General features: G+C 47.0%; 1 protein-coding gene across 12 annotated transcripts in view; it reads left to right on the top strand.

Annotated features, from left to right (window-relative positions):
* Positions 1–26418, top strand: part of OSBP2 (oxysterol binding protein 2) — a 181073-nt gene that overhangs the window by 83856 nt on the left and 70799 nt on the right. The window contains exons 1-2 of one of the 12 annotated variants that reach the window (XM_070628520.1): positions 1626–1695; positions 3053–3135. The exons of 5 other annotated variants lie outside the window; for them this stretch is intronic. Coding sequence is in view for 5 of the 7 variants with exons in the window: in XM_070628513.1 (XP_070484614.1) it covers positions 25071–25149 (79 nt within the window). In the remaining 2 variants the exon portion in view is untranslated. Of the gene's footprint in view, positions 1–1625; positions 1696–3052; positions 3136–10570; positions 11181–11846; positions 12089–17711; positions 17804–24989; positions 25150–26418 lie in introns of those variants that run through there. 6 more of the 12 variants (XM_070628516.1, XM_070628519.1, XM_070628515.1 and 3 more) reach the window with 6 other exon arrangements.

Genomic DNA, 26418 nt, shown 5'->3' with positions numbered 1-26418 from the left:
TTCCCCAGTGCCACGTTAATCTCTCTGAAGAATCCCACCCAGTTCCCATGGAATATTTTCCTCCAGCGATAACCCTTCAGTAGAGAGGACCCACCCCTTTGCAGCATGGAGAGCTGGTGGTGGATGGTGTGCTGAGGCAGGCCCTGGCCTCTTAGCTGTATTACGCCCCTTTTACTTGGGGCCCTCAGTCCAAAGGCCAGATGTGCTCTGGAGTGACTGACAAACCAGCCAAGGCCTTTGGTATGATTTAATCTGACAGATTCAAAGAGGAGCATAAAATGATTTTGCTGTGGCTCAGACTTGCAGAGCTCCTGCCATTACACGTCTCCTTTCATGTAAAATTAGATTAGCACTGTAGCTCCAGTATAATGAGTCTCTAATGCCAGGGACCGTGTTAATTAATGAGTTGTAAATGTTGACTTCTGATTCAGAGCTTCTTTGGGGGTGAATAATTAATTTTTAATAGCTTGGGATAAATCTACATGCAATATCATGAAAGGGCAAAAAATGGTGTGCCAGTAGCCTGTTTGCCAGGTATGCCTGGACTCTGTTAGCTGTCTCAGAGACTGTGCTCCAAAGGGAAAGATGACAGGTTTGCTCCTGGGGCTGAGTGATGAAACATCAGCTTTGATTGTTGCACCCTCTTAGAAAGAACTACACTATTTTTAAGCTTGAAAGGAGGCTCTTGGAGGGTTTACTGTGCCTTCTCTGAGATGCATCTTGGAGGTTGCAGGGAGAGACTCTGGAAGGAAGTCCAACCCTGACCAGAAGGGAAGGGCTTGAGCCTGGCAAGCAGGTGGGAACCACTTCCTCGGCACATTCAAAGCCAGGCTTTCAGGCCAGTGAAGTCAGCCTCCTCTTAGAAACAGTCTGACCTATCTTCTTTCCAGGTTGTACGTCTTCCACTGTTTCTAGGAGCTAGTAGCTAACACAAGTGACTGAGGTTTCCTTTCCATTGAGCCCACCAAGTCAGCTCAGATACTTAGGGAGGGAAAAACCAACTTACAGGGCCAGCCCTGGTGGCCTACTGGTTAAGTTCAGCATGCTCCACTTTGGCGGCCCGGGTTCAGTTCCTGAGCACAGACCTACACCACTCTGTTAGCAGCCATACTGTGCTGGAGGCCCACATGCTAAAAAATAGAGGAAGATCAGCATGGATGTTAGCTCAGGACGAATCTTCCTCAGCAAAAAACACAAAACAAAACAAACTTACAGAGCACACGAAAATCAGAAAAAAACCAAAAGAGCCCCAGGACAACCCATTTCAGCTCTGTCTGGTTCACCATGTAGAACAACCATTTGCTTGAGTCCACTGGAGGACCCTAAGGGGAGAGAACTGGTTTGATTGGAGATGATTTGGGTGCAGCCTTTCTGAAAGGCAGCAGCGATGACTAGAAGGTGCACAGACATGAGTTTTAGCCCCAATTGCACAAGGCAGAGTGAAATTTTCTCTAAGAACAGAGTCTGCCCTTGATATTCTTTCTCTGTAACAGCTTTGCTCCCTCCTCCAGTGGAAACTGTTTCCATTTTAGAGTGTAACTTAATTTTATTTTGTGCCATGTTTTTGGGGGTAGGCGGGACATGAATCTCAGAGAGAACACGTGTTGTTTCTTGTGCGCCTCTCTATGCATGTGACAATGGCTGTCATCAGAAAGGAACAGAGTTGAGGGGGCGACTCTCTCTCCATGCTAGAAGGTGACTGGGCTGCAGAAGGTGGAGTGGGTCCCTGGGGTTGGCAGACTTGTAGTTTTGTTGCTGTGGCCCATTGGGTGTGGGCTCCTCGGGCTGGAGGCAGAGGTTGGCTGGATGACGCCCGGGGTTTATTCTCTGTGTCCTCTCAAGTTTCACCCTCAGCCTGCAGGCATTCCAGAGTTCCGGAAAGACTTGCCTATGTAGCCCCATGAAAGTACATGGCACTGCTATTGATTCCCTTTTTAGGGAGAGAGAGAGAGAGAGAGAAGGGGTAGAAAAGATTTGACGACTTGAAACTCCGTCACCTGCTTTGTAGAGCGTTTCCACACACACACGACCCAATGATGGATTTGGAGGGAGACGGGAACGAGGACAGAGCCAGAGGCTCCATGTTAGTCCTGAGAATGTAAGGAGATCTGTTTGGGGCCTGGATTTGGAGTGTGTGCGTGTGTTTGCTTGCTCTGGTTTCTACTGCTGTTTCCTTTCTTAAACTGTGTGCCCATAGCTTTCAGGCAGTATTTCAACAAGACTCTAAGCAAAATGATAAAAGCAAGCCTGAAGGGATGTAGGAAACTGCATTTTACAAAAAAAAAAAAAAAGAAAAAGATGGGGGAATACTTAATAGGTTAAATTTTTTCTTGTTGTTTGAGTTGTGGTAACTTGCTGAGAATCCACTGGCAAATGTGATTAAGGGTTGTTCAAGACGATAAGCTTTTGGATCAACTCTTTAAAAATCAGTTAAGGGATGTTTCTTCTGTTATCTCTATGCTTGCCTCATTGTATCACATGGCTGCCCTGAAACTAAGGGGAATAGGATCTGATGATTGGTATTTGAATTGTTTGCATTGTTTGGAAGGTCTTTGACCGTCAAGGCCGGTGTGATTCCTGTTTCAAACACTGCCCTTATCCAGGTTGCAAGAGCTTAGGTGTATTGTGAGATTCTATATGCAGTTAGTTCTGTCTCCTTATGATATCTATGCCATAGACTTATGAAATATGTTGTCAATCTTAATTCGATTTTGTGGATAGAGAAAAATGAATTATGGAATGGCAGAGCAGTGAGACTGAGAGGGTCACAGTTATCTCCCAGACCAGCGGGAATTTCAGGAGTCTTGGCAGTAAATGGTTTGATTAAGAACCCAGGTAGCCTCCTTCTCTGTCCCCAAATCAATGGGTGTATAGATAGATATCACCAAAATAGAGCAATAGACTCAGAGGGCTGATGATAAAAAAAATCCATAAACATTTATCAAAACAGCAAAAAACTAAGTATTTAGGAACCACGTACAGATGCTTCAATCACTGTGGTTTACATGATAAGAAAGAGTGTGTGAATACAAGTATTTTTTTCATCTGCCAGCTGCAGTATTGTTCACTGAAGAAGCTGAGGTTATAAACCTTCCTACAAATGCTTCCTGCAGACATCTACTTGCAAGCCCGTGGGTAAAAAGTTTGCATTTATATTTTTTAATGAATAATCTCTTTTGGGTTTAATTAGTCATTGTGTCTATGCATGAATCATTCATAATCTGGGTTTGCCACCAACACATGGCAGTTAAAGTAAGATGAATCGAAACTGAATTTTCAAGCAAAATGTAAAATACTCTTTGGCCAATTATCATTGGTTGACAATGTGTTTTATAGAGATAAACATTGATTGGCAGCTGTTATAAGTTTTGGTTTGTCTTCTCGTCTGTTGGGGAGAAAATGAACAATATGAAAAGCACAAGTCTCAGGTATCTATTACACGAGCACCGTGAGGACCCAGAGTCTCTAACATTCCCCAGCCCGCCTGACATCAGAGAGGTGCTCTGAGCTCCTGAAAGTAACATTAATAATCGCTGCCATGTGTGCCTGCTGTGTGCCTGGCATTTGTACGTGCTTGGTGTGTGAGCCTCCAAGTAACTTGCCCACAGTCCCTGAGGTAGTAAGTGGCAGAGCCTAGCTTTGAACCGAGGTCTACCTGACTTCAGGTTCTCTGCCCCATCCTGTCTACCACATTGTCTGAAAACTGAAGGTAAGAGTGATTAAGGTTGTATTTCAACTAAAAAGTTGATCTAAAAGTGATTTAGATTGTACATCAATGTTCATAGAAGCATTATTCACAATAGGCAAAAGATGGAAGCAGTCCTAGCGTCCACCAATGATGAAGGGATGAACAAAATTTGGCATAGCCATACAATGGAATGTTATTAGCCACAAAAAGGAAGGAAATTCCAACACATGTGACAATATCGATGTTCCTTCTCTCTCATTTTTTTTATTATTAATCATTTTTTTAATTATTTCATTCTCTCTATTCATTCTTGTTTGTACTTTCACTCTTTTAAGAAAAGAGATTATGATATGAATCTTTGATATATTATAGTCTAATTTAAATTAGTACTTTTGCCACTTCCCAAACAATTTAAGAACCTCACATGTTAAATTCCATTTATCCCTTCTCACTCTTCATATTACTGTTATATATTTTACTCATATGTTATAAATGCCACAAAGCATTATGATTGTTGTTGTTTTAAACAATATTTATCTACATTTTAAAAAAACAATTTTGATGTTCTTATCCCTTTCTGCATTTCTTTGCTTCCGTCTAGGACCATTTTCCTTCAGTCTAAAGAACTCTTTTAGTATTTCTTGTGATGCATGTTGGCTGGCAGTGAATTCTTTACTTTTTGTTTTCTATTTTGCCTGAAAACATCTTTATTTCGCCTTAATTTTTGAAGGATCTTTTCACTGGGAATAGAATTCTAAATTAGCAGAGCTTCCTTCCTCCTTCCTTTCCTCCCTCAACCCCTCCTTCCCTCCTTTTTTAAGCTTCAAAGATCCTGTCGTCTTCCCTCTTCTGTATTTTATATCAAAAAGACAACAGTCTTATTGCTTCTTTGAAAATAATGCACCTTTTTTATTTTCTCCAGCCTCTTTTAAGGTTTCTTTCCTCTATATTTGGTTTTTTAGGACTGACTGTAATGTGCTTAGGTAAGGTTTGATCTATAATTCTCCTTCTTGAGGCCCACTGAACTTGTTGAATCTGTGGGCCAATGTCTTTCATCAGATCTGGGAAAATTCATGGCCATTATTTCTTCCATGACTGCTTCTAACCTATATTCTCTCTTCTCTCTTCCTCTTGTGGGACTCGAATTATGTGTATGTCAGACCTTTGGACTATCTCCCACATGTCTTTTATGCTCTGTTCTGTCTTTTCCATCTTTTTATCTCTGGATATTTTCGATTAACCAGGCTTTGACTTCAGTAATCCTGCTTTCTGCTTCACCCATTCTGCTGTGAAACCTATTCAGTGAATTCAATCTCAGATACTATATTTTTAAATCCTAGAATGTCCATTTGATTATTTTTATAGATTTCCAGTACTGTTGAAATGTTCCATCCATATATCCATTTTGTCCCTTTTTTCCTTTCTTTTTTTTAACTTATTAATCATAGTTATTTTGAAGTAAAGCTTCTCTCCAATCAAGCTGCTTAGGACACACTAGATATGCCAAATGGCTCTTCTCACTGGCTCTTGACATTTCAGCCATCTGTATTTTTGAAAATTTACATTTGTCTTCTGCAGTGTTTTCTTTGGTTTCCCTAACCGCCCCTGGGCTTCATGTGGGGAGAACATTAAGTCTTTGAGAACTTCCTAGGAGCTGTGAGGATACAAGGCCCCAGATGTCTGGAGATGTGGCTGCTTGGCAACTGCAGAGGGAAATGCTGATCTCCTGGGCTTGGGTCACCCTAACTGAGAGCCCCTTGGTCAGTTAGGGTGACAAGGATAGTATTTGAGGTTGAACTTTTTTGTTTTCCTATTTTTACTCCTTGTATATCACAAGTTTTTAAACACTGTAAACATATTTACAAGGGAAATGACTTATATTAAGCTCAATTAACTACCTAATATTTTTTAAATTCTTTCACTCTCTGTTATATATATTTTTGTTACTATTTATATACTTATATATAATATATATATATTTTGTTTATATATATATATATATTTGGGGTTAAAAGTATTTTTATTGTGGTAAAATATACATAACATAAAATTTGCCATCTTGACCTTTTTTTCCCCCCCCGAAAACTCAGAGTAGTTGAATAATCTTAACCATTTTTAAGTGCACAGTTCAGGATTATCAAGTACATTCATATTGTTGTGCAACCATCACCACCATCCATTCCAGAGCCCTTTTTTCTTGTACAAGTGAAACACTATACCCGTTAAACACTAATTCTCTGTTTCCTCCTTCAGCCCCTGACAATCACCATTCTCCTTTCTGTCTCTATAATTTTGATTACCCTAGGTACCTTGTATGATAAGTGGAATCATACAATATTTGTCTTTTTGTGACTGGCTTATTTCACTTAGCATAGCGTTTTCAAGGTTCACCCATGCTGTAGCATGTGTCAGAATTTCCTGCCTTTTTAAGGCTGAGTAATATTCCTTTATATATATATATATCACATTTCACTTCTCCATGCATCTATCAGTGGAGGCTTGGGTTGCTTCCACCTTTTGGCTGTTGTAAATAATGCTGCTGTGAACTTGGGTGTACACATATCTCTTCCAGACCTTGCTTTCAGTTCTTTTGGGTATATACCCAGAAGTAGAATTGACTTGACTATATGATAATTCTGTTTTTAAGTTTTCAAGGAACTGCTATACTGTTTTCCATGGCAGCTGCACCATTTTATATTCCCACCAACAGTGCACAAGTGTCCCAGTTTCTCTACATCCTCGCTAACACTTGTTATTTTCTGTTTTGGTTTTTTTTTTTTTTTAATAGTACCCATCCTATTGGATGTGAGGTGATATCTCATTGTGGTTTTGATTTGCATTTCTCTAATGTTTGGTCATGTTCAGCAATTTTTCATGTGTTTATTGCCCATTTTTATGTCTTCTTTGGAGAAATGTCTTTTCACGTCTTTTGCCCATTTTTGAATCAGGTTTTTTTTTGTTGTTGAATTTTAGGAGTTCTTTATATATTCTGGTTGTTAATCTTGTATCAGATACATGATTTGCAAATATTTTCTCCTATTCTGTGGATTTCCTTTTTATTCTGTTTGATAGCATCCTTTGATGCACAGAAGTTTTTAATTTTCATCAAATCCAGTTTGTCTATTTTTTCTTTTGCTACCTATGCATTTAGTGTCATATCGACGAAATCATTGCCAAATCCAATGTCATGATGCTTTTTTCCTATGTTTTCTTCTAAGAGTTTTATTACTTTAGGTCTTACATTTAGGTTTTTGATCCATTTTGAGTTAATTGTTGTATACGGTGTTGGGTAGGGTCCAACTTCATTCTTTTGCACATGAATATGCAGTTTTCCCAGCACCATTTGTTGAAAAGACTGTCCTTTCCCCACTGAATGGTCTTGGCACCTTTGTCAAAAAACTATATATGCAAAGGTTTATTTTTGAAGAGCCATTGTGTTTTTAGTGCTAAAAGAGACTGCAAGAATTAGTTGATCCAATGCCGCCTTAATACAGATAAGGAAACTTAGCCCCAAAGTGAGAAAGCGACTTGCCCTGGGTTTCATGGCTAGTGAGTAACAGAGCTAGGAGTCCATCCCCTGCCTGATTTCATATCTAATCTTTTTAAAAGCTGATTGTTAGTTTGCTTTGTTCTTAGATGTCAGTTACTACTTTGGTGAAATCAGTAAATACATTTTCCATTCTGCAGAAAGTGAATTGTGGCTTACCCATCCCCTCACCACTCCTGTGGAGCAGTCACTGGCAGCAGCTGTGTTTTTGAGGCATTACTATGGTGAGAATAGGTTACTCGGCCTGTTCGGTGGGTTCCAATTTGTCCTGCCATTTGGTTTCAGAGTTATTTGAAGGGTTCTGAAAACAGCTATGTAATAACATATGCAGAACGCCTTTTCAGTCTTGTCTTTATCACCCATTGGCAAGGAACTTGTTCTGTGGATTCTGTGGCAGCCTAGAGCCTTTCTCCCCTGTCTGTCATCCCAAGGTTGGCTTGGCAGGATGTGGCCTGGGTGTGAGGAGAGAGAGAGAGACTATGAATTAGATAAAATTCAAGAGCAGATTTAAAGTTTTGCCATTCTTGGTATTACCTGTGCTGGGTTTGCTCATTCAAGAACTGTTGAGCACCTCTCAATAGTACTATGAACACTTTGCTGGGAACTGACAGGTGTCCACAAAAACAGAAGACAGAGACTCTTGTAGACTTTCTGGAGGGGTAGGATGCCTGGGCATGGAGCAAATAGGTAGCAGTATGGATGGTTGGAATGATTAAGTGGCTAGAGCATGGTCCTGGCAGGGAGTGCCCTGGGGGCTCAAGGAGGTAGAGGTGGAGGCCAAGGTGAGGAGCCATGCCCCAGGACAGTGAGCATGCACCCCGTGGCACCAGGCCCAGCACTGGCCACAGCAGCACTTGGGAGCACTTCTGGATTAAGGGCTCTGCAGTTCCAGTGGGTGGACAGGGAACCTGAATTCCAGGTGAGGGATCGTGGAGCAGAGGCTCAGAGTTGACAAAGGACAGTCAAGGTCATGGGGCAAAGACTTGAGATATCATGGCCAGAGGTCAGAGCTGTCTTTAGGGAGTCCTCGGAGATGATGTAGAGATAGGATGTCTACCTGGGACCCTCAGGGTCAGGCTGGGAAGTTGAACCTTACTTGGTCAGTAGCAGGTTGGTGGCATTTTAGGTTTGTAACAGGGGTAGTGACAGGCTATCCCAGGTGTCTTAGGAAGAGTCATGTGGCCAGAGAGAAGGTTAAGAGAGGAGGCAGGGGCCCAGGGAGTAGGCTGCCATGTTGGACAAGGGAGAGAGGAGGAGGCGTAGGTCGCTGTCCCCAGCAAGGTCAGAAGGAAAGAATGGGCCAAGAGAGTGCTGGTGGAACCTGGGGCAGGCTGGTTGTGAGGGAGGAGGAGGGACAAGCACAGACATGCTCGTGTCGTCAGGGCATGACAGAGGGAGTGAAGTGCAGCTGGGCTGGGAGGGCAAAGGGTGGATTTGGTTGGGATTTAACAGCAACGTCGGTAGTAAAGGTGGCGTTCCAGGCAGGTCAGGTGGCTTACTAGCTTTCAGCAGCAGTGGCAGTCATAGTCTGCCCACCAGGATGAGTGTTTAGTGAGAAGGTCAAAGAGCCTGAGCCCTGGGGCAGAGGGAGGAAGAGGGCCTGGAGTAGGAGTGGATGAGAATCAATGGAATGCGTTCCAGTTTTAGGCTTTTCCAGAACCTAGAGAATAAGTGAAGTCAAATTTAAAATCTTGTTGTATGGCTTGGATTGTTTCTATTAGTTCCAAACCCTGAATTTTTAGGGGTCTTCAGTATAAATGTGAGCATGTCATATCAGTAGAAATTCTGCGCTTTGTGTGAGTGTGGGTGTGTGTGGGTGTGTGTGTGTGTGTATGTTTGTTTGTGTGTGTGTAGAAAATGGGCTTTGCTGGATGCCTCACTGGTCTCCTGAAAGGCAAGGGCATCCTGTTGATTGCTAAATGTCTGTAAGCTAGACAATTAAAGGAATTAAATTGAAGGGATCCTTTGTCACAAAATCTTCAAGAAATTCTATTCCAAGTGAGAAAAGGCACAAAGAAAGACTTGAGACTCTCCTCATCAGTGTCACTAGTCCCTTTGGCATATGTTGGGTGTTGGAAGGCTGTTGGGCGCCTCATCCCCCCATCTGATGCCTGTGACCATTGCAGCAGGAAGCCCACATAACCTGGTGCTCCTGGCACCTGACTTGTTTCCTATCTTTGGATTTTGATAGCATGCTACTTAAACAAAAAAGCTCTTGGAAGTAATTTTCAAAGGAGAAAAAAAGATGTTAAGTTAAAAGACTGTAGAGGTAGTAGTTTGATTTATTTTTTAATGCATCACATGTGGATTGTGATTATTATTCCTTGATGTGAAAACTGAAGGAGCCCCTGCCCCCTGCCTGCCATGTTTCCTGGATGGCGAATGCCCATTCCTGTTCTTGCAGTGCCCTTCGTGAATATTTCAGCTCTGTGCTCTTTGTGCAGCAGCCATGATCCCTGAATGTTTGAGCAGAGTCCCTCATGCCTGCTTGGACAGCATTTATTAACTTCAACTTAAATTCATTCCATGTGGGTTTCCCCTTCAAACAGCGGGGAGCTCAACCAAATGGTAAAAATGAAGATGTCTTTGGATTCAAATTAATGAGGCATAAAAGTTGTGGTTGCTTTAAAAATAATTAGCCAAGAGTTTCTGGTTTAGTCCAGTGAAGAGAAGGAGCACCTCATCTCGGACTCCAGAAAGGCCTGAGTGAGGCCATGAGATGAGTGGGTCTTGGGGCATCCAGTCTGTGGATTCCCCTCTGCTTGGCTAGACAGACAGGGCAGGTTATCTCAGACGGAACCAGGAGGAGTCCCACTGCACCCCCATGTCCCAAAGGAGAACCTGAGGCTCACTGAGGACAGAGGTCAGGGTGGCCCAGGTCATGTTTCTAGTCTGTGGCCCAGGCAAAGTCAGAACCAGGACTCCTCTCCCCCCTCATTCTGGGACTTTCCTAGCTGGGGGCGAGGAGCAGTGGGAGGGATTTGAACAGAGATGAAAAAGTGGAAGCGGTTGTGTGTGATGTCACCAGGCACCAGTAGTCCCATCTGTTGGTTGGTTGAGGCTCCGGCAGCAAGGATGTGGGGGAGGAAATTGGATTCCAGGAGGGGATGGGACCCCAAGGGCCCTCCCTCCCCTAGTTCCCAAGGCAGACTCTTGACTGGTTAACTCCTTGCAAGCTCAGGGCATATGACAGTGAGAAATGAGAGCTTATGCCAAAGTCCACTCAAGGGACCCCGCCCCCACTGGGCCCAGGCGGAAGGGCCAGCCCTCTTTGGCCTTGATTGGGCCACGACAGCGCCCTTAGTGCCGGGTTGGGTTCCGGGCCTTGCTCTCGCATTTTAAGAGGCTGAGCTGCGCTTCCCGCCACAGAGAGGTCGCCTTTGTCTAGCCCTCTGGGCGGGAGGAGAGCACTAATCCCTGCTCGGGACGAGGGTGGAGGAGGCGCGTCTGGTCCTTGGGGGCCTGGAGGGTGGCCTCGCACGCGGCCCCCTTCGGTCTCGGAGCGGGACCTTGGTGGGTGGAGGCGGCCTCCTCCGGAGAGTGGGGAGGAAGCTGGAGGAATGTGGACGTGGTGCGCGGCACCCCTGCTGTGCTCAGGCTGACTGACCCGAGGGGAGCGGAGCGCAGGGCTCCTCTTGGCCCGGCTCGGTGCGGGAGCGGGGAGCACGCGGGCTGGCCGCTGTCCGTAGTGCTGAAGGGGCGGCAGGGAGGCGGGTCCGGGACCGCCAGGCAGCACACACCCAATCTGGGGACCGCCCTCCTTCTCCCGGGCTCGGCGCGGCGGTGGCAACTGGCACTGCACCGAGATGGACTGAGAGCGCAGCGGCGGGAAGGCGGCGGCGGCGCCGGCGGCGGCGGCGGCAGCAGCAGCAGCAGCAGCAGCTGCAAGAGTCCCCGCAGCCTCAGGGCCGGACCCACTTGCACACTGGGGAGCCCCTCCCTGGGGTGAGTTGGGGCAGATGGAGCAGGGATGGGGCGGACGGGTCCTGGGGCATGGGATCTCTTGGGCTTTTATGTTTTCCTTCCCCATTGTAAATTTCTTCTAGCCCCGATCTTGAGCAGCCTACAGGGCTGAGGGCTCACATCTTTGCCCTGATACTTCCCAAGACAGGGATAGCGGGCAGGTCCCTCTGCCCTCACAGGCCAGGGGACAAAGGGTTTAGCCAGAAGTCAAAGGACAGTCATGAGGCATGTCCTCCTCCCCACCCTGAGTGCAGCCCACTACATGGCCCTGGGAAGGGCTGTTTGCCCAGGCTGGTGTCACAGGGGCAATACTTCCCCTCTCTGTGCAGGGGGCCAGCCCTGGGCAGCCCAGCCGCTGGAATTCAGCGGAACCAGAGGCCAGCCATCTTTTAGCAGAGAAGGCAGGCTTGAGCCTTCACTGGGGCTGCAAGTGAGAGGTAAAGCTCTTTCCCTGCCTACTTCCAGTCTCCTTCAGCACCTGAGCTGCCATAACCAGGGCTTCAGGGGCGAGGGTCACTTCAGTACACCTGGCTCTTGTGAGTGAGCTGGACTTAGGCAGAGGAGCTCTGGAGTGGATACTGAACAGGCACTCCGTGTGTGTGTGTGTGTGTGTGTGTGTATGTTTTCTCAGCACGCAAAGGGGATTTTAAACTCCAGTGGTGCCTGTCACAGGAAAAGCCCTTGTCCAGCCAGCCTGTGCCTCTGAGTAAGCAGTTTGGGGTCACGCTGGGCAACTACCCAACCAGAGGAGCCTTGGGCTTCCTCAGTCCCTAAAGCTGCCCCTCCTGCCTTGAGCCATCCGCTGAAGGGGGAGATGTGTTTAAACTTGATGGGTCACCTCTGCCTTCGATCCTACCAGCACTCGGTTCCCATCTCCATCACCTGGCAAGGTCAGACACATAGACCTCTTATCTCCTAGAGCCTGAAGGGTGGGCTGTTGGGGGCCTTTACAGCCTTAACAAAGGACTTTTGGTGTGTTGGGGAGGTGATGGGGTGGAAAGAAGGGGGGTGGAGGTGGAGGGACCATCCTCCAAGGCCCTGGAGAGGTCTGGTTATGCTAGAGTCCAAGCTGTGCGAGGCGCCTGTTCTAGCTTGAGGGATGTAAATGAAGCTTCTGAATCTCGTCAGACTCATGCTGGAGAACTGGGGTCTATGTTTTGTTCCATCTGTCTAGCCTAAGCTGTGTGCGTCAGAAACGACTGGTGGGCAACGTTCTTGGATCTTCAGATGCCTAACAGTGCCGATGAAATGAAAGAGAGGGGGAAAAGATGTGTGAGATGATGTGCTGGTTTTAGGGTCAGTGTGAGCTACAATGGTGCTGCAGTGCTGATGGAAATGCATGCCAAAGATGTGCTAGCATTACTTGGCATAAAGCAGACCACTAGGTACCCAGGTACCATTTAGTCTCTTGCCAATTTTCTATAGAGAGGGAAGGTCATAAGGGGGAAAGTATAATAACTGCACATATATGTTTACATTATTCTTGACCACTTTTTTCCACCCAAAAGTATTTTTGTATTGGGTTGGTAAGTTTTTACCTACCATGTAAACACTTTCTGTTTTGGCCAGATAAATAAACCTCTTTAGAGAGTAGTTGCCTGGAAGGACGGCTGACTCATAACTGTGCTTTGACATCCTTGCTGACTTGTTTCATAAAAATATGAAGTCTAAAAGCTATGATAGCAGGCCGTCTAAGCAGCAGGCCATTGCTTTTGTTTTGGGAAAATAGTGTGTTTGAGCTTTTCATGTTGTTTGTTTTGAAAATAGATTTATAGCCCAAAAGTTTTCCGTAACTAGATCAAGTTGGGGTATATATACTTTTAGCCTGCTCTGCACATGTAATGCAGTCAGGCTACCTATTTTTTTCATACTCTGAGCAACGTAAAACCTCCTCAGTAATTAAGGTGGGCTCAAGTTCTCCTCTGTAACTGAGGAAGATAACATTTGAGGGTTGACTAGGTGATACATAGTCCTCCGTCCACCTCACAGTCTCTGTTCAGAAGTCTTGCACTTGGTTGTATAACATGCAGGCCTGCATCTGTGCATGAAAAATATGAGCAGAACTTTTCTGGGGGATTTCTCAAGGCTAAGGTGGAAAATAAAGAAATAGTGATGAATATTTAATAATAGAACAAATTTCATTTTAGTGAAAGCAATTGAGTTGGGGTTCCTGGTGGAATGGTGTTAGGGATGGTGGCAACATCTGTGTTGTATAAAGGAGTGAAAAGAGGCCCAGCTTTGGAGACTGACGTACCTGGGTTTGAATTCTCATTTTGCCTCTTATTAAGTATATGCCATGATTTAGCCTCCCTGAGCCTCAGTTTTATCATTTGTAGAATAAAGAAAGTAACGCCTGCCTGGTATGTAAACTTAACACAAGATTGTAGGTGCTCAATGTTGTCTTTAATAATCTCTTGCCATAGGTAGGCTGTGGTTATCAGAGCAATGTGAGTGTGTTGAGACAAAATCCCCACACTTACCAAACTGTGAGGGCCGTGAAAGGACCCGGTAGTTTGCCTGGTCCTGCTGGAGGTGGTGTTCCCAAGGTGGGGACTGTCCTTGGGTCTGGTGTCATCCAGGGACCTTGGCTGGCCAGCAGTGGAGCTTGGGCAAAAGGACAAGGGGGGACTGTTCTTTCCAGGAGAAATGGAGCCTAAATGCCAGAGGCCATGAGGTGTCTCTGTTCAGAGAAACCCTTCCAGGAAATGGTTTGAGGTAGGGGAGGTTTCGTTGCAGGGAGAGGCTGCTGCTGTCCCTCCTGTGGTTTTCTCTTGATGATACTGGGTTTTCCTCCAACAACGTGTGTCTTCTCCTGTTTATGTCCCACGTGCCCCATGGTAACAGCAGCTAACACTGGGTGGGAGCTTACTTCAGGCTGGGCTTTCCTGTAGAATCCTCATAACAACCCTGTGAGATGAGAACCATTGCCATCCCTATGATACCAACGAGGAAACGGAAGCTCAGAGAGGTTAGATCGCAGTTGCCGAAGGTCTGACTGCAGCACCTGCCTCTCCTGCACAAGGAGAGGGCCTCACAGATGAGCCAAGGACACAGAAAGGAGGAGTGGCATACCATGGTCACCCTGAACTCCAGGCTCAAAATCCAGTGCTCCCACCTCACACTGAGGTGACAGCGCCTATTGCTGGGTGGCAGGAGGAGGAAGAATAAGCAGGGGTTAGGGTTAGCTGGAGAGAATCACAACGGGGAGAAGTTAGTGTCCAGGACCTTCGCTTCTAGATCATCTCATCCTCATCCATGAATGGGGCTTGTGATCCGGCAGCAGGGACCACAGCCACAGCTATAAGCAGAGCTGGAAGGTGAAAGGGCCCTTGGAAATTAATGAGGCCGACCTCTCATGATGTGAAGAGCCTGAGGCCCGGAGAGGGAATGACTCATCCATGAAGGGGAGTGGGGAAGAGGGTCTTTATTCCATCCCCCAGGACAAAAGCCCCTCCTAATGGACTGCTCCAGCAGTGCCTCTCTGGGGAGCCTGGGGTGTTGCTGGTAGCAACATCAGAAAGGGTATCCTAAGTCCAGGGACCTCTGCCATTCTAAAGATGTCCCCAAGGTGGGCAGCTCCCTCTGCCGCTGACTCGCCTGCCCAGGAAGCAGCTCCATCTGGCCTCTTCTGGCACGTGGTTGCATTTGCAGACTGCATTGATTTCCATTTCCTGGGGTGACGAGGTAATTTAAAGGTTATTCAGTTGAGTTTCTAGTTCCCTTGGCTTGAGATCTTTCTCCAAAAATGCCTGCTGCTAACAGCCTGGGTACCAGGCCTTGATATAAAAAGACTTGCTTGTTGCCCATAAACTTGAATTATTTACGAAGCGTGTGGCTGTCTTATAGCTGCTTTGCACACATGCCCCGCCTCAGTGGTTACTTAATGAGTGTACCCGTGAGCTTGCTTTTTAATTGAACGGCATTTCATGAGGCTAAACCAATCGCTCCTCCTGCAAGCATGCTGCTTTCCCTGGGCTGCCATTTTCAGTCACTGGCCCCCATCCTCTTATGTCTCCCACCCTGAACCCCAGCCCCTGCGAGCCTCAACTCCTTCCTCTCTTCTGCCTGAGGCCGTGCCCTGTCCATCTTCCTACCTCATTTTCTCTGGATTCTGTCCCTTCCCTCAGGCCATGCTGCCACTGCCCTGATTCAGTTTCTCATTATCCTTTTTGCAATATCCTTTGACCTAGCTGCCTCCCTGCATCAGGCAGGCCCCTTTTAGACTTGCTCCTGTATGCCTCAGGGAGATTAATCTTTCAGGAACGCTAGTTTTGCTCTTGTCATTGCTCTCCTGACAAACCTTTCCTGGCCCCCTACTGCCTCCAGCATGAGGGCTGATGCCTCAGCCCAGCCTGGAAAACCTTTCTGCAGGCTGGCCCAGCTGCCTGCACTGCAAAGCACAGAGCCAAGGCCTCTCCTGCAGTCTGGCTCTCCCTCCTCTCCCATGCAGTGCTCCTCCTTCCACCTGGACATATCCCTTCCCTTTCCCACCTCCTTCAGGCCCAGCTTCAGGGCTGCCTCTTTCAAGCTGCCTTTCTCCTCTGACTTTTCCTCCCCTGCCTAGCCCCAGAGCACACTGGCTTAGTTATTCATTCACAGGGATTGTCTGAGCATTGCTGCAGGTCAGGTTGGGTGCTGGGCACCACTAATGCCGAAGTGAGTGTTGTGTCTCACAAAAAGATATGTTGAAGTCCTAATGCCCAGTACCTGTGAATGTGACTTTATTTGGAAATAGGGTCTTTGCAGATGGAATCAAGTTAAGATGAGGTCAGTAGGGTGGTTCCTAATCCAGTATGGCTGGTGTCCTTCTAAGAAGAGGGAAATTTGGATTCAGACTACACACAGAGGGGAAGGCCATGTGAAGATGGAGGCAGAGATTGGAGCGATGCTGCCACAAGCTGAAGAATGCCTGGAGTTACCAGAAGCTGGAAGAGGCCAAGAAGGATTCTTCCCCGCAGCCTTCAGAGGGAGCGTGGCCCTGCTGATACCTTGATTGTGGACTTCTAACCTCCAGAATTTTAAGAGAATAAATTTCCATTGTTTGAAGCCACCCAGTTTGTGGCAACCCTAGGAAACTAATATAGTGAGTATGACCCCTTCCCGCCCCTCAAGGTGCTGACCATTTGCAGGGAGACAGACAAGACCCTTATGAGTCAGTGTAGCAAAGGCAGCAAGAGACGTGCGAGGGTGTGAGGAGAACCTGAGGAAGGGCCCTCCTCCAAGTAGCCTTCTTTCCCCTCTCTGGGGGGCAACCGTCAAGTAAGGCTCCCTTAGGGAAGGGAGGTCCACACCCGGAGATGACAGGAGCCAATCAAGGGAAAGAAAGGCAGGCATCGCAGGCCAGGTGAACAAAGGCATGGGAGGGAGGAGCAGTGGGTAGAGCCGAGGAGCGGGGAGTAGGAGTTGCTGAGGCCCACGAGGCTTAGCTCCTGGTGAGCTGTGGTTTGCCAAGGAGTTTGAACTTGAACTTGCTGCTGTGGATATCAGGGAGCCATGGAAAGGAAGTGACAGAGAGCAGATGATGTTTTCAGTAAACTGTCCCCATCAAGGATGGGTCAGAAGGGGTAAACATGGAAGCTGAGACCTTGTTGAGCCAGGGGTGGCTCACTTCCCAAGTGGAGAAGAGGGTATGGATTTGCAAGCTGTTTTGAATTTAATGTCATCAAGACTTGAGGACTCATTGTATCTTGGGGCCCAAGGAGAGAGAGAAACCACCAGAACTGATCCTCAGGTCTCCAGCCTAGTGCCTGGGGCCAGAAAGAATTGTCTGGAGAGGGAGAGGTTGTCATTAGGGAGCAGAGGAGAGATGCTGGGCTCAGGTGGGGACAGGCTGAGTGTGGGGGACATCCAGGTGGCTGTGGGGATTTGGAGCTTGGAGGGAAGAACTGTATTCATGGTACAGACGGGCAAACACAAACAGGGAGAAAGGACAATGAGCCATCAGCGTGGCTGCATCACTTGGGCCCCGGCATGGAGTGGGAAGAACAAGGGAGTGAGGACTGACTCCTGCCTGGGAGGACAGTGGGTGTGTGGCAACAGGACCAGAAAGCAGGGGGTTTCAAAGAGAAGCAGTTGGTGTGAATCATGCTCATCACAGTGAGGGCCCTAAAGGGGGCATCAGACAGGGTGGCTACATTCAGGGATGAGTCTTCTGAGCAGCAGCACATCTGTCACTTCTTCCTTCCCTATACCTTCTGTCTGCACTTGCCTACGCCATCCTCTCTTCTTTTCTGGCACCTTTCCTGACACCTCTCTGGACCATGCAGCCCACAGCAGGCCTGGTGAGGTGAAAACAGGTGGATGCCTGGACACTCACACGGTGGCCTCTCCTGGGCCTCATCCCTGAGCTACAGCCGTTACTCTCAAGGTCACTGGTGTCCATGGCCATGAGTGTCTGCCAGCACCCTAACAGTTGAGGGTGGGGTGAGGCCTGCAGCCTGGCTGGATAATAGGTGCCTGAGCCTCCTTCCCCCCTACATCCAGTTGCAGCTGTGTCCATTCTTTGCAGGGCCCGTCACCATGGGCGGCTCTGTTCCTCCGCCTCATGGGGATTGTGCCACGGGTGCGCCAAATGATCCAGCCCCTCTCTGATTGCTGCCTGCCAGGTTGGTCTGTGTGCACTGATGTAGTGGCTTCTCTGATGTGACTTCTGGGCCCTCCTTCCCTAAAACTCACTCATTATGCTCCTTCCTTCATGCCTGACCTTCCACCATTAGAGAGTCTTTTGTAGGGTCTCCTAGGTTTCAACATGAGCAGGAGTTAATTCTGGCACACTCTTTCCAATTGTAATTTGTTGGGAGATTACTTTAGTTAGGAAACACAAGACTGTGAAATATTTAAATGATTCTAAAATATATAACAAAATTTAGTCATCTTTCATTACCTCCCTCCATCTCACTCCCCTCCCAAGAGATATACGTACCCATTTGTTAACTTGGGTCCTTTTCCAGATCTTTTCCCATGCATTTACAAAGCCATGTAAGTACACACGCACCCACGCACACATACTGACATATATATAAATGAGATTGTATCGTGCATATTGATAAGCAGCTTGCTTTTTCCCTTATCAGTATGTTTTGGAGATCTTTACACGTTAATACAAATAGACCCAACTCATTTTTAAAATAACTGCATAGAATTCCTTAGTGTATCATAATTTATTTAATCATTTCCCTCTTGATGGACAGTTAGGTTCTTTACATTTTATTCATATTTCAGAGAATATGATAGTGAACCTTCTTGTACGTGCACCGTTGTGTAAGTTTTTCCATAGCATAGATTCCTAGGAGTGGAATTGTTAGGTTATAAGGGCATGCCCGTGATAACTATCAACAGACACTATCAAATTGTCAGCCAAAAAGAATGCATAAATTTATATCTCCCAACAGTGTGGATTGTAAACAGAGGCTACTCCATCATTCTTTGTATTCTTTGTTACTCTGATGGGTGAATGAAAAGGCATTTCCTTGCTCTGTTTTGCATTTCCCTTATTACCAATGAGACTGAGTATACTTTTATCTGTTTATTGACCAATTATATGCATTTCGTGACTTGAATATTCATGTTCATTGCCATTTTACTATTTAGATATTTATATTTTTCATGCTGATTTGTAGGAGCTCATTCGAAGTTACGGTTATTTCTCCTTTGTTGGTTATATATTTTGCAAGTATTTTCTCTTTCTTTCTTATCTTTTAACTCTGTTTATGGTAACTGTGATGCTGTGCAATTTCTAAACATTTATGTTGTAAGATCAATCAGAGGCTTATTTTTACTTAGTGGGAAAAAATGGAGCTTGGAGGTTTAAAATATTGCATTCTTGACCCTTCTCTGGTCTGTGTTTACTCTTTGACTTTGAACAAAACCCCTTAACTTCACTAAACTTCAATTTTGCCAGCTATCTAACAGTGCTGTCTGTCCTGCCCAACCTCACCCCAGCTGCCATGAGGATCATGGGAGAAGCTGTCTTGACAGGGCTTCATAGCCATTCTGAACTTCACAGTTAAACTAATTTGTTGATAGACATTGAGACCCAGTCTTCCAGCACAGGCCTTGTCTGCCTTGACTTCTTGCTCATTGGTCCCGGCCTGTGTCCCTGACATCCTGCCATCACAACTTACATTCCCTGAGCAGGGCATCTATTCCCAGCCAACTCTTCTGTACTTCCTTTGTCCCCTTGGGAAAGAGTTTCAAATAATAAATCACTTGACTGAATGTAGCTTGTTCAGTTTTTGTCATTGTTGTAGGAAAGATTGCACAGTAAGATGAAGAACATGTGGAATATAGGAAATTCCCCAGTAGCCTCACACCCTCACAAAACTTTTTGATTTTTGCACGTTCCCTTCCCTTCTCTCCCTGCACATACACTTGTATTTCACATCTTTGGCATCATATTAAACATGACACTTCATGCTCTGCTTTTTCTACCCCATCTGATAGCTAACAGTCTTCTGTCTTTATAATGATCGTTTTATTGGCTGCATAATATTCCACTGAGTTGATGTACTTTAATGTTTGGAATCATCCTCCGGTTGTTGAGTATTTGTGTTTCCCATTTGTGCTATTGTAGATAATGATGCAATGAATGTGTTTGTACTGAAAGCTTTTCCCTCTCTTGAGTTATTTCTTGAGGGAAAATTCCTGGGAGTCGGATTACTGACTTAAGGGCAGCACCATCATGGGCCTCGACAAGCTATAATCTCTCTATGGAATGAATGTACTGATATTCAGTGCCACCAACAGTGAGTGAGCGTGCCAGCCTCACTGCACTCTCACTGGCATTAGGGGTTAATTAAATACATTTTTGACCATCTTAATATACTTAAAAGGATATCTACCTTAATGCTGCTTTACTTTGTATTTTAATAACCAACAAAGAGGGAGAAACGTTCTGCAACAGATTTGTATTTTCAATTCTTTTTCTTGTCACTTAATTTTTTTAAAAAAGGAGTAATTAAAGACTACACAAATGGACATAATCCCTTGGGAATACCATTGCTTTGTCTTGAAGGATTTGTTGGTGAAATTGATGTTTAGACTTCAACAAGCAGAAGGCCTTTTGGTCAATAACTAATGTAAGCAGTTGAATGGGGCCAGTTAGGCCGGCCACTTCTGGAAAGAGAAGGGGCTGAGAAGAGGCTAGTGTCCTCAGAGCTACCTGGTGGGACCTGACCCCCATTTTCTGTGGGGTCCTTCAGGTGACCTGGTCCTCAAGCAGGCGGCCCTTCCACATACATGTGCAGGGATGCAGTGTAGCCCCTGGCTCGCTCCAGGGCACAGCCCACCAGGCTCAACTCCCAGAGAGGCTGGGGTTCAGCCTCCCCCACCGTGGATGGGAAGGAAACTTGTATGGGGCCAGGCTCAGCTCTGCCTCTTCAGCTGCCCCTAGCAATAGAGGGCACGTGTGGGCAGAGTCAAGCCTAGGCACCACCCCTACTGAAATGTCTCATTTTTGCCTTTTTTCAAAGTGACTTGAATAGTGCACTCTCCCCCGTTCCATTTTTCTGACCTAAAATAATCAATGACAAGATAAAAATTTTTTTTCTCTAGGAAGTTTATTTTAATTGCCTAGCAACACATTATCATAAATTGCTCTCAAATTAATTCTTTGGCTTCAGCGTAGAATCATTTATTAATGATGATGACAGTCAGCATTACGCATGGCTATTCATAGAACACTGCTGTTTTAAAGGGCTTCATTCTTAAGATATCCTCACGAGGAACTTGTATGCTAGACAGACTGCTGGAGAACTTGATTCTCCAGACAACACGGAGAAGGTCAGCGCTTCTCTTCTGTGGGCTTGAGCCCCTCATTAATGTTGACTCTGAGGCCCAGATGGGGAACCAAAGGTCCCTAATTCTCACAGTGGTGAAGGGCTGTGGCCAACTCAGGTCAGGAAGCCACCATCGGATCCTGCCCCTGTGGGACTCCCAAGCCTATGCTCACCTCTGAGCAGTCCAGTCAACGGCAGAGGTGCAGAGGAGAAGGGGCTGCATGGTGTTGTGCACAAGAAATGCTGTCTGTGAGGAGTTGGGAGAGGGGGCAGCGATGGAAGGCTTGAGAAGGCAAGAAGGTGGTATGCATGTATAGGCAAGGCCAAATAGGGCTCCAGATGAATGATTAAGTTGCTTTCATTGATCAATTGATGGATCTGTTTATTCCTATGCTCGTTCAATATGTGCCTACCATGTGCTGGGCCACACTGGAGGCTGAGAATAGTAGGAAAAGACCAGTCTCTGCCCTCAAGGAGTTCAGTCTGGTGTGGGAGATAGACAAATAAATAGGAACCCATAGCAGAGCACTCTAGGTCCTGGGAAAGAAAGAAGCCCAGGGCATTCTGGGAGCCCAGACTCAAGGAAATTCACCTGTGATCCTATTGTTTTAACATTTCCAAATATGCATAATTTTCACACAATTATAACTATATCATATGATTTACCTTTTTCTTCTCAGTATTTTGTTTTTAAGCAGTTTCTTATTTCTGCAGAGCCATCACATATGTAAGTCTGAATGGCTCCATGATATGCCATGAAGTTGATAAAATAAACATTCACCTGCTATTAGACTCAGGTTGCTTTTAGGTTTTTGCAACAAATGGCATTGCACTCAGAGTCTTGTGCTTCTTTCCCATTGTTCACACTGGGCTGTAGGGTATAGACGTACTTGTGGTTGTTGTGCACAGCCACGTGGCCACCAGAGGCCTCGCACTAGTTTCTGAGGACTGTTTCCGAGTACTGGAATGGGTAGCAGACACACCCACCCCTCCATGCACATACGGATATGTATATGAGAATTTTAGTTGAGTGGATGTGTGTGCCATATTATTGAGCAAAGGATGGAACATATTGGGAACAGAATCTGATTAACAGTGTTCTGGTAGCAAATGGAAGTGGGGAGGCCAGCCTCGAGGGAGGCTGTTGCACCCGCAGGCCAGGTGGGCTGTGACAGGGAAGTGGTAACTGTAGCTATGAGAGGAAACCAAAGACTCTGAAGTGATCAGATCAGCTGGTCTTGATATGAGGTCAGATACGAGCTTGGAGGGAGGGTTACAGCTGCCTCCAGGGTTGCCAGCACAGAGTATTTAGGGATGAGTGGACTTCAGGAAGGTCGTGGAGTCAGTGCACTTGGTTTTAGGAAGTTACAGTTAGAGTGTGGGGGCAGGAGCAGGGCTGGGGTTCAGCATTGCTGCACATGGACGGGAGGGGAACTTGTATGGGGCTCAAGGCAGCCGGCAGAGCAGTTGAAATTACCCATCCATCATCTTATGCTTGGTCTCTTGGCTTTCTTGCTGCTGGGTCAACTAAGACTTTTCAGCTAATGTATCTTCTTCTTTAAAGACAAACTGGCACCCTTCTGGCTGGCTGCTAAGCTAGGTTGCAGATTTTTAAGTATGTCATATGAGCAGAATCTGATAATTGTTTGATGTGTCTTACAGCGTAAAATAATTATGTACAAAGGAGAAATAGTGTGTGTATTTGCCTTAGTAGGACTGCGTGATTTTCTTTTGTATTTCTCTTTATTGTTTGGTTTCCTCCCTGGTGTGTTTTGTTCTCTGTCTGCTCCATTACAGCTATCAGCCAGGTGTGGCTCTAGGTGAGGGTAGGCAGACAAAGGAAACAGGGTCAGTGACCCCAGTATTCCGTCCCTGTGAGGACAGCTCGAGGCACCCAGCCCCTCTGCCTTCCCCTTCCTTATCGCTGAGATGGAGGGCACGGCTCTGGAGTTGAAAGATTCTGCCAGCTTCCAGAGTCCATCATACTTGGCACCTGGTTAATTATCCTCAGTTGGATTTATTCTTGCACATGCAAATCCTTTAAAAATTGCCTCTGTGTTTATGAGCATTTCCCAAAGCATTCAGGACACTGCTCCAGTCTCACCCCCTTTTTCCTTATGAGGCCTCTGGGAGCCCAGGGAGCAGTATTCCGCTTAAGGGACCCCACAGCATGGTTCAGAGTGTGGCCTCCAAGGTCAGCCTGAACAGGCCGGTTCCAAGACCCTGGGCAGTCACTTTACCTCAGAGCCTTAGCTTTCTCATCTGTAAAAGAGGGTGTTGGTGGAACCTACCGAACAAGGCTATTCAGTGGAGATTAAATGAGGAACTGCAGGAAGTGTAGGGAAAGCTGGCAGCTGGCAGCGCCAGCACTTGGCATTTCGGCAGCATTCCATCACGGGTAGCCATTTGCATCATTATGATGCTCATTTTGTTGGCAAAAAACCAAGGCCCAGGGTAACAAAATGCCTTATATCCCCTGGGGCAGTGAATCCAACACAATTGCTAAGGATTAATTCTCTAGGTGGAAGAAGTAGTTGCTTCAAAGGCCCAGAAGGGAATTAGCGACCCAGCACCACCTTCCCTGAGTCTATTACTTTATAACAGGAGCTTCATTGTGTATTTGAAAACCTTTAAATTGGTGAAAATTGATTGATTCAGTTTCAGTAAGTTACATTTGATAAATTCTGGTTACTGAGCTCCTGTGAGGAGGTGGTGTTGGGGAGGCTTTGTCAGAGATGGAACAGTGGCTAAAACCCAGGCCTAGGGCTCAGAGTCTGTAGTCCAGGAGAAAAGACAAGACATAAACAGGGAAGAGTGAGGTGGGGCCAGGGCCAAAGAGTGGGGCCGGCCCAGGCCTGGACTGCCTTACAGTGACTGTGTGCTCAAGCCAAGATGTCAGTGTGGCCAGAGCAGAAGGGAGGGGAACAGAATGGGCTTGCTTGCGGGGTCTTGGAGACCACTGAGGGGAAGAGTGACAGAGCCTGATATACGTTGGAATAGAATCTTTCTGGCTGTTGTTTTAAGTGCAGACTTCCAGTGGAAGCAGGAGACCTGCTAAGGAGGCCCTGGAAGAGTCCACAGGCAAGATGGTGGTGTTAGGCCTGGGTGGCAACAGTGGGGTTGGTGAGACAGGAGGGGATCCTGGCTGTATTCTAAGGGTAGAGCTGTCAGGATGTGCTGACTAGCTGGAGGTGAGTCTAAGAAACAGAGGAGTCAAGAATGACTCCATGGTTTCTATCTAGAGCAACTGGGAGGATGGCACTGCTGCTGGCTGAGTTGGGGAGGACTGGGGGAGGATAGGGGCACAGGTCTAGGGGTACCATTGGGATTTGGACAGTTGGGTTTGTGATGTCCATCACACATCCCATAGAGAAGTCCTGCAGGCAGCTGGACAGGCGAGTTGCGTTCAGAGATGTCTGGCGGAGACCAACGTTTGTCCCCAGTTGACCGCAGCCCTGTGGTAGCAGCACCAAGGCAGCCCTGCTCCCTGGGGCCCTGCCTGTTGCCTGCCTCAGAGAAAGTGGACAGGTGGCTGCAAGTGGCCGGATACGGGTGCACCAGCTGCCACAGCAGAACCAGAGGGTGACCAGGTCTCAGAGATGACCCTGATTTCCTGGAATCACCGTCATGCCCCAGGCCATTATTATTTCCCACGTGCCTCTTGGCTCTCAAGGGCATCTTTTACTTTGAAATAAAACAACGCCAAGCCTTCTGCTGCCTGGGGTGGCACTTCGCTCGGATTTTCCAATTAGAATGTGACGTTTAAATGGGGAGCCTGCCCGGGCGCCCGGGTGCCCTAGGCGACGCACGGGCAAGCAGGGGGCGAGCAGGAGGCGTGCGGGCCAAAGCCGCTCTCCGGAGGGAGGAGAAGGCTCCCAGGGCTCCCTCCTTCGGCTCCCATGGCACCGACGGGGTTAATGGGCTCGTGCAACGGGCAGCGGGCGGGCGGCAGTGGTGCATTGTGGTAACGCGGCACTGGGACCCGTGAGCGCCTGCCACCTCCGCCTGGCGGCCCGCCGAGCTGTGCGCGCGTCCCTGCGAGCCCCCGGGGGCCCGGCGCCATGTAGCGCCCCTCGGAGGCTGCCCTGCCGCGGGGATGAAGGGACGCGGCTGCTGGGAGACGGCCTCCGTGCGCTCCTTCTGCAGCTCCGGCTGCCTGAATAAATTTAAGAAGGGTTAGTGCTGCTCGGCTTCCTCCCGGAGGCCGGGCTCCCCGCACACGCCCGCCTGGCGCCGGGCTTGCTGCATGATCAGTCCACGCGAGTCTCTGATGTCACTCCCTCGCGGCGCGGGGAGCCTCGGGAAACCCCTGGCCCGGTACCCCGCTGGTGTGCGCTCTGGACTAGCTTTACGCGCGGGGCATTTTGGAGAGGGGGCTGTAGCTAGAGATGTGACCGTCTAATTAACCTCTGCAAAAAAGAAACGAAATATAATCCAGAGCTTTCTGGAAAGAAGGGGGAAGCAGCAGGTCCGTGTTTGATCCACCCGCCTACCCCTCTGCCCCAGAGCTGCTTGGGGCCCACATGCCGTGGAGCCTGGGCAGAATTACTGCTTTGCCCACAATGTCCTAGTCCTGGGGCCACCCGTGGTGTCGACTGTGCCCAGTGCATGACCCAACCCTCTCTCCTTTGCCCTTTGGAGAAGCTGCGACAGAACTGGAGAGTCACTATAAAGTGGCCTCCTGGGTTTGAGCCAGGGCCAGCCCTGAGGATGCTGCCCCAAAAGATGGTGGTCCTGAATGACAGCCCTGGGGAGTGCCGGCACTATCCGTGCCTGAGAGCCCTTTGTCAGCATTAGGGGGAAAGCTTAGCTGTCTTAAGGTTGAAGCTTGCAAACTGGCTAAGCTCCTGCATGCAACTCCTGATGCTTGACACCTTCATTATGGGAGATTTTGCATGAGTGAAACTTGCTGTGTTTACTTTAATGAGTGTTTCTGTTACAATTTGAAACTCTGGGGAAAAATTAGGATTCTTTGACCCTGTAGACCTAAAAGACACAGAGGCAGTTAATTTCACTTAACTCTAGTTTATTAGAAACAGCTCCTTTTAGAAATTAATGCCCTCTGATCTGTAATAAACCTTGTAATTAACTTTGCCTACTGACTGGCCACAGTAATGGCTTCATAAGGCTCTGGCCCAGTGCAGGCATCCTTGAAGCTGCAGACCCCAAGCCTCAGCCCCAGAGTCACGTTTAACCATGCAAATTCTCCTGAAAATACCACCTGAAGTCTTAGGGTGTTTGTAATTATAAACATTTGAAACGTATTTCATGGGGAGCTGATACCTCAGCTCCGTCTTAAGAATACTTTAAAGAAACATGCAAGTGAATTTTGTCCAAAGTATGCCTTCTGATTTTAGAAGATTGATCTTAATTTCCAGTTTTTATTTTGGATATAGAATCATTTTTAAGGCACTTATGTTCTTTACGCAAAGTTTAAATGATGT

Source organism: Equus przewalskii, chromosome 7 (genome assembly GCF_037783145.1).
Source record: "Equus przewalskii isolate Varuska chromosome 7, EquPr2, whole genome shotgun sequence".
In the NCBI taxonomy this organism is placed as follows: domain Eukaryota; kingdom Metazoa; phylum Chordata; class Mammalia; order Perissodactyla; family Equidae; genus Equus; species Equus przewalskii.
Note: the sequence above shows the minus strand (reverse complement) of the source record. Positions and strands in the feature narration are given on the sequence as shown.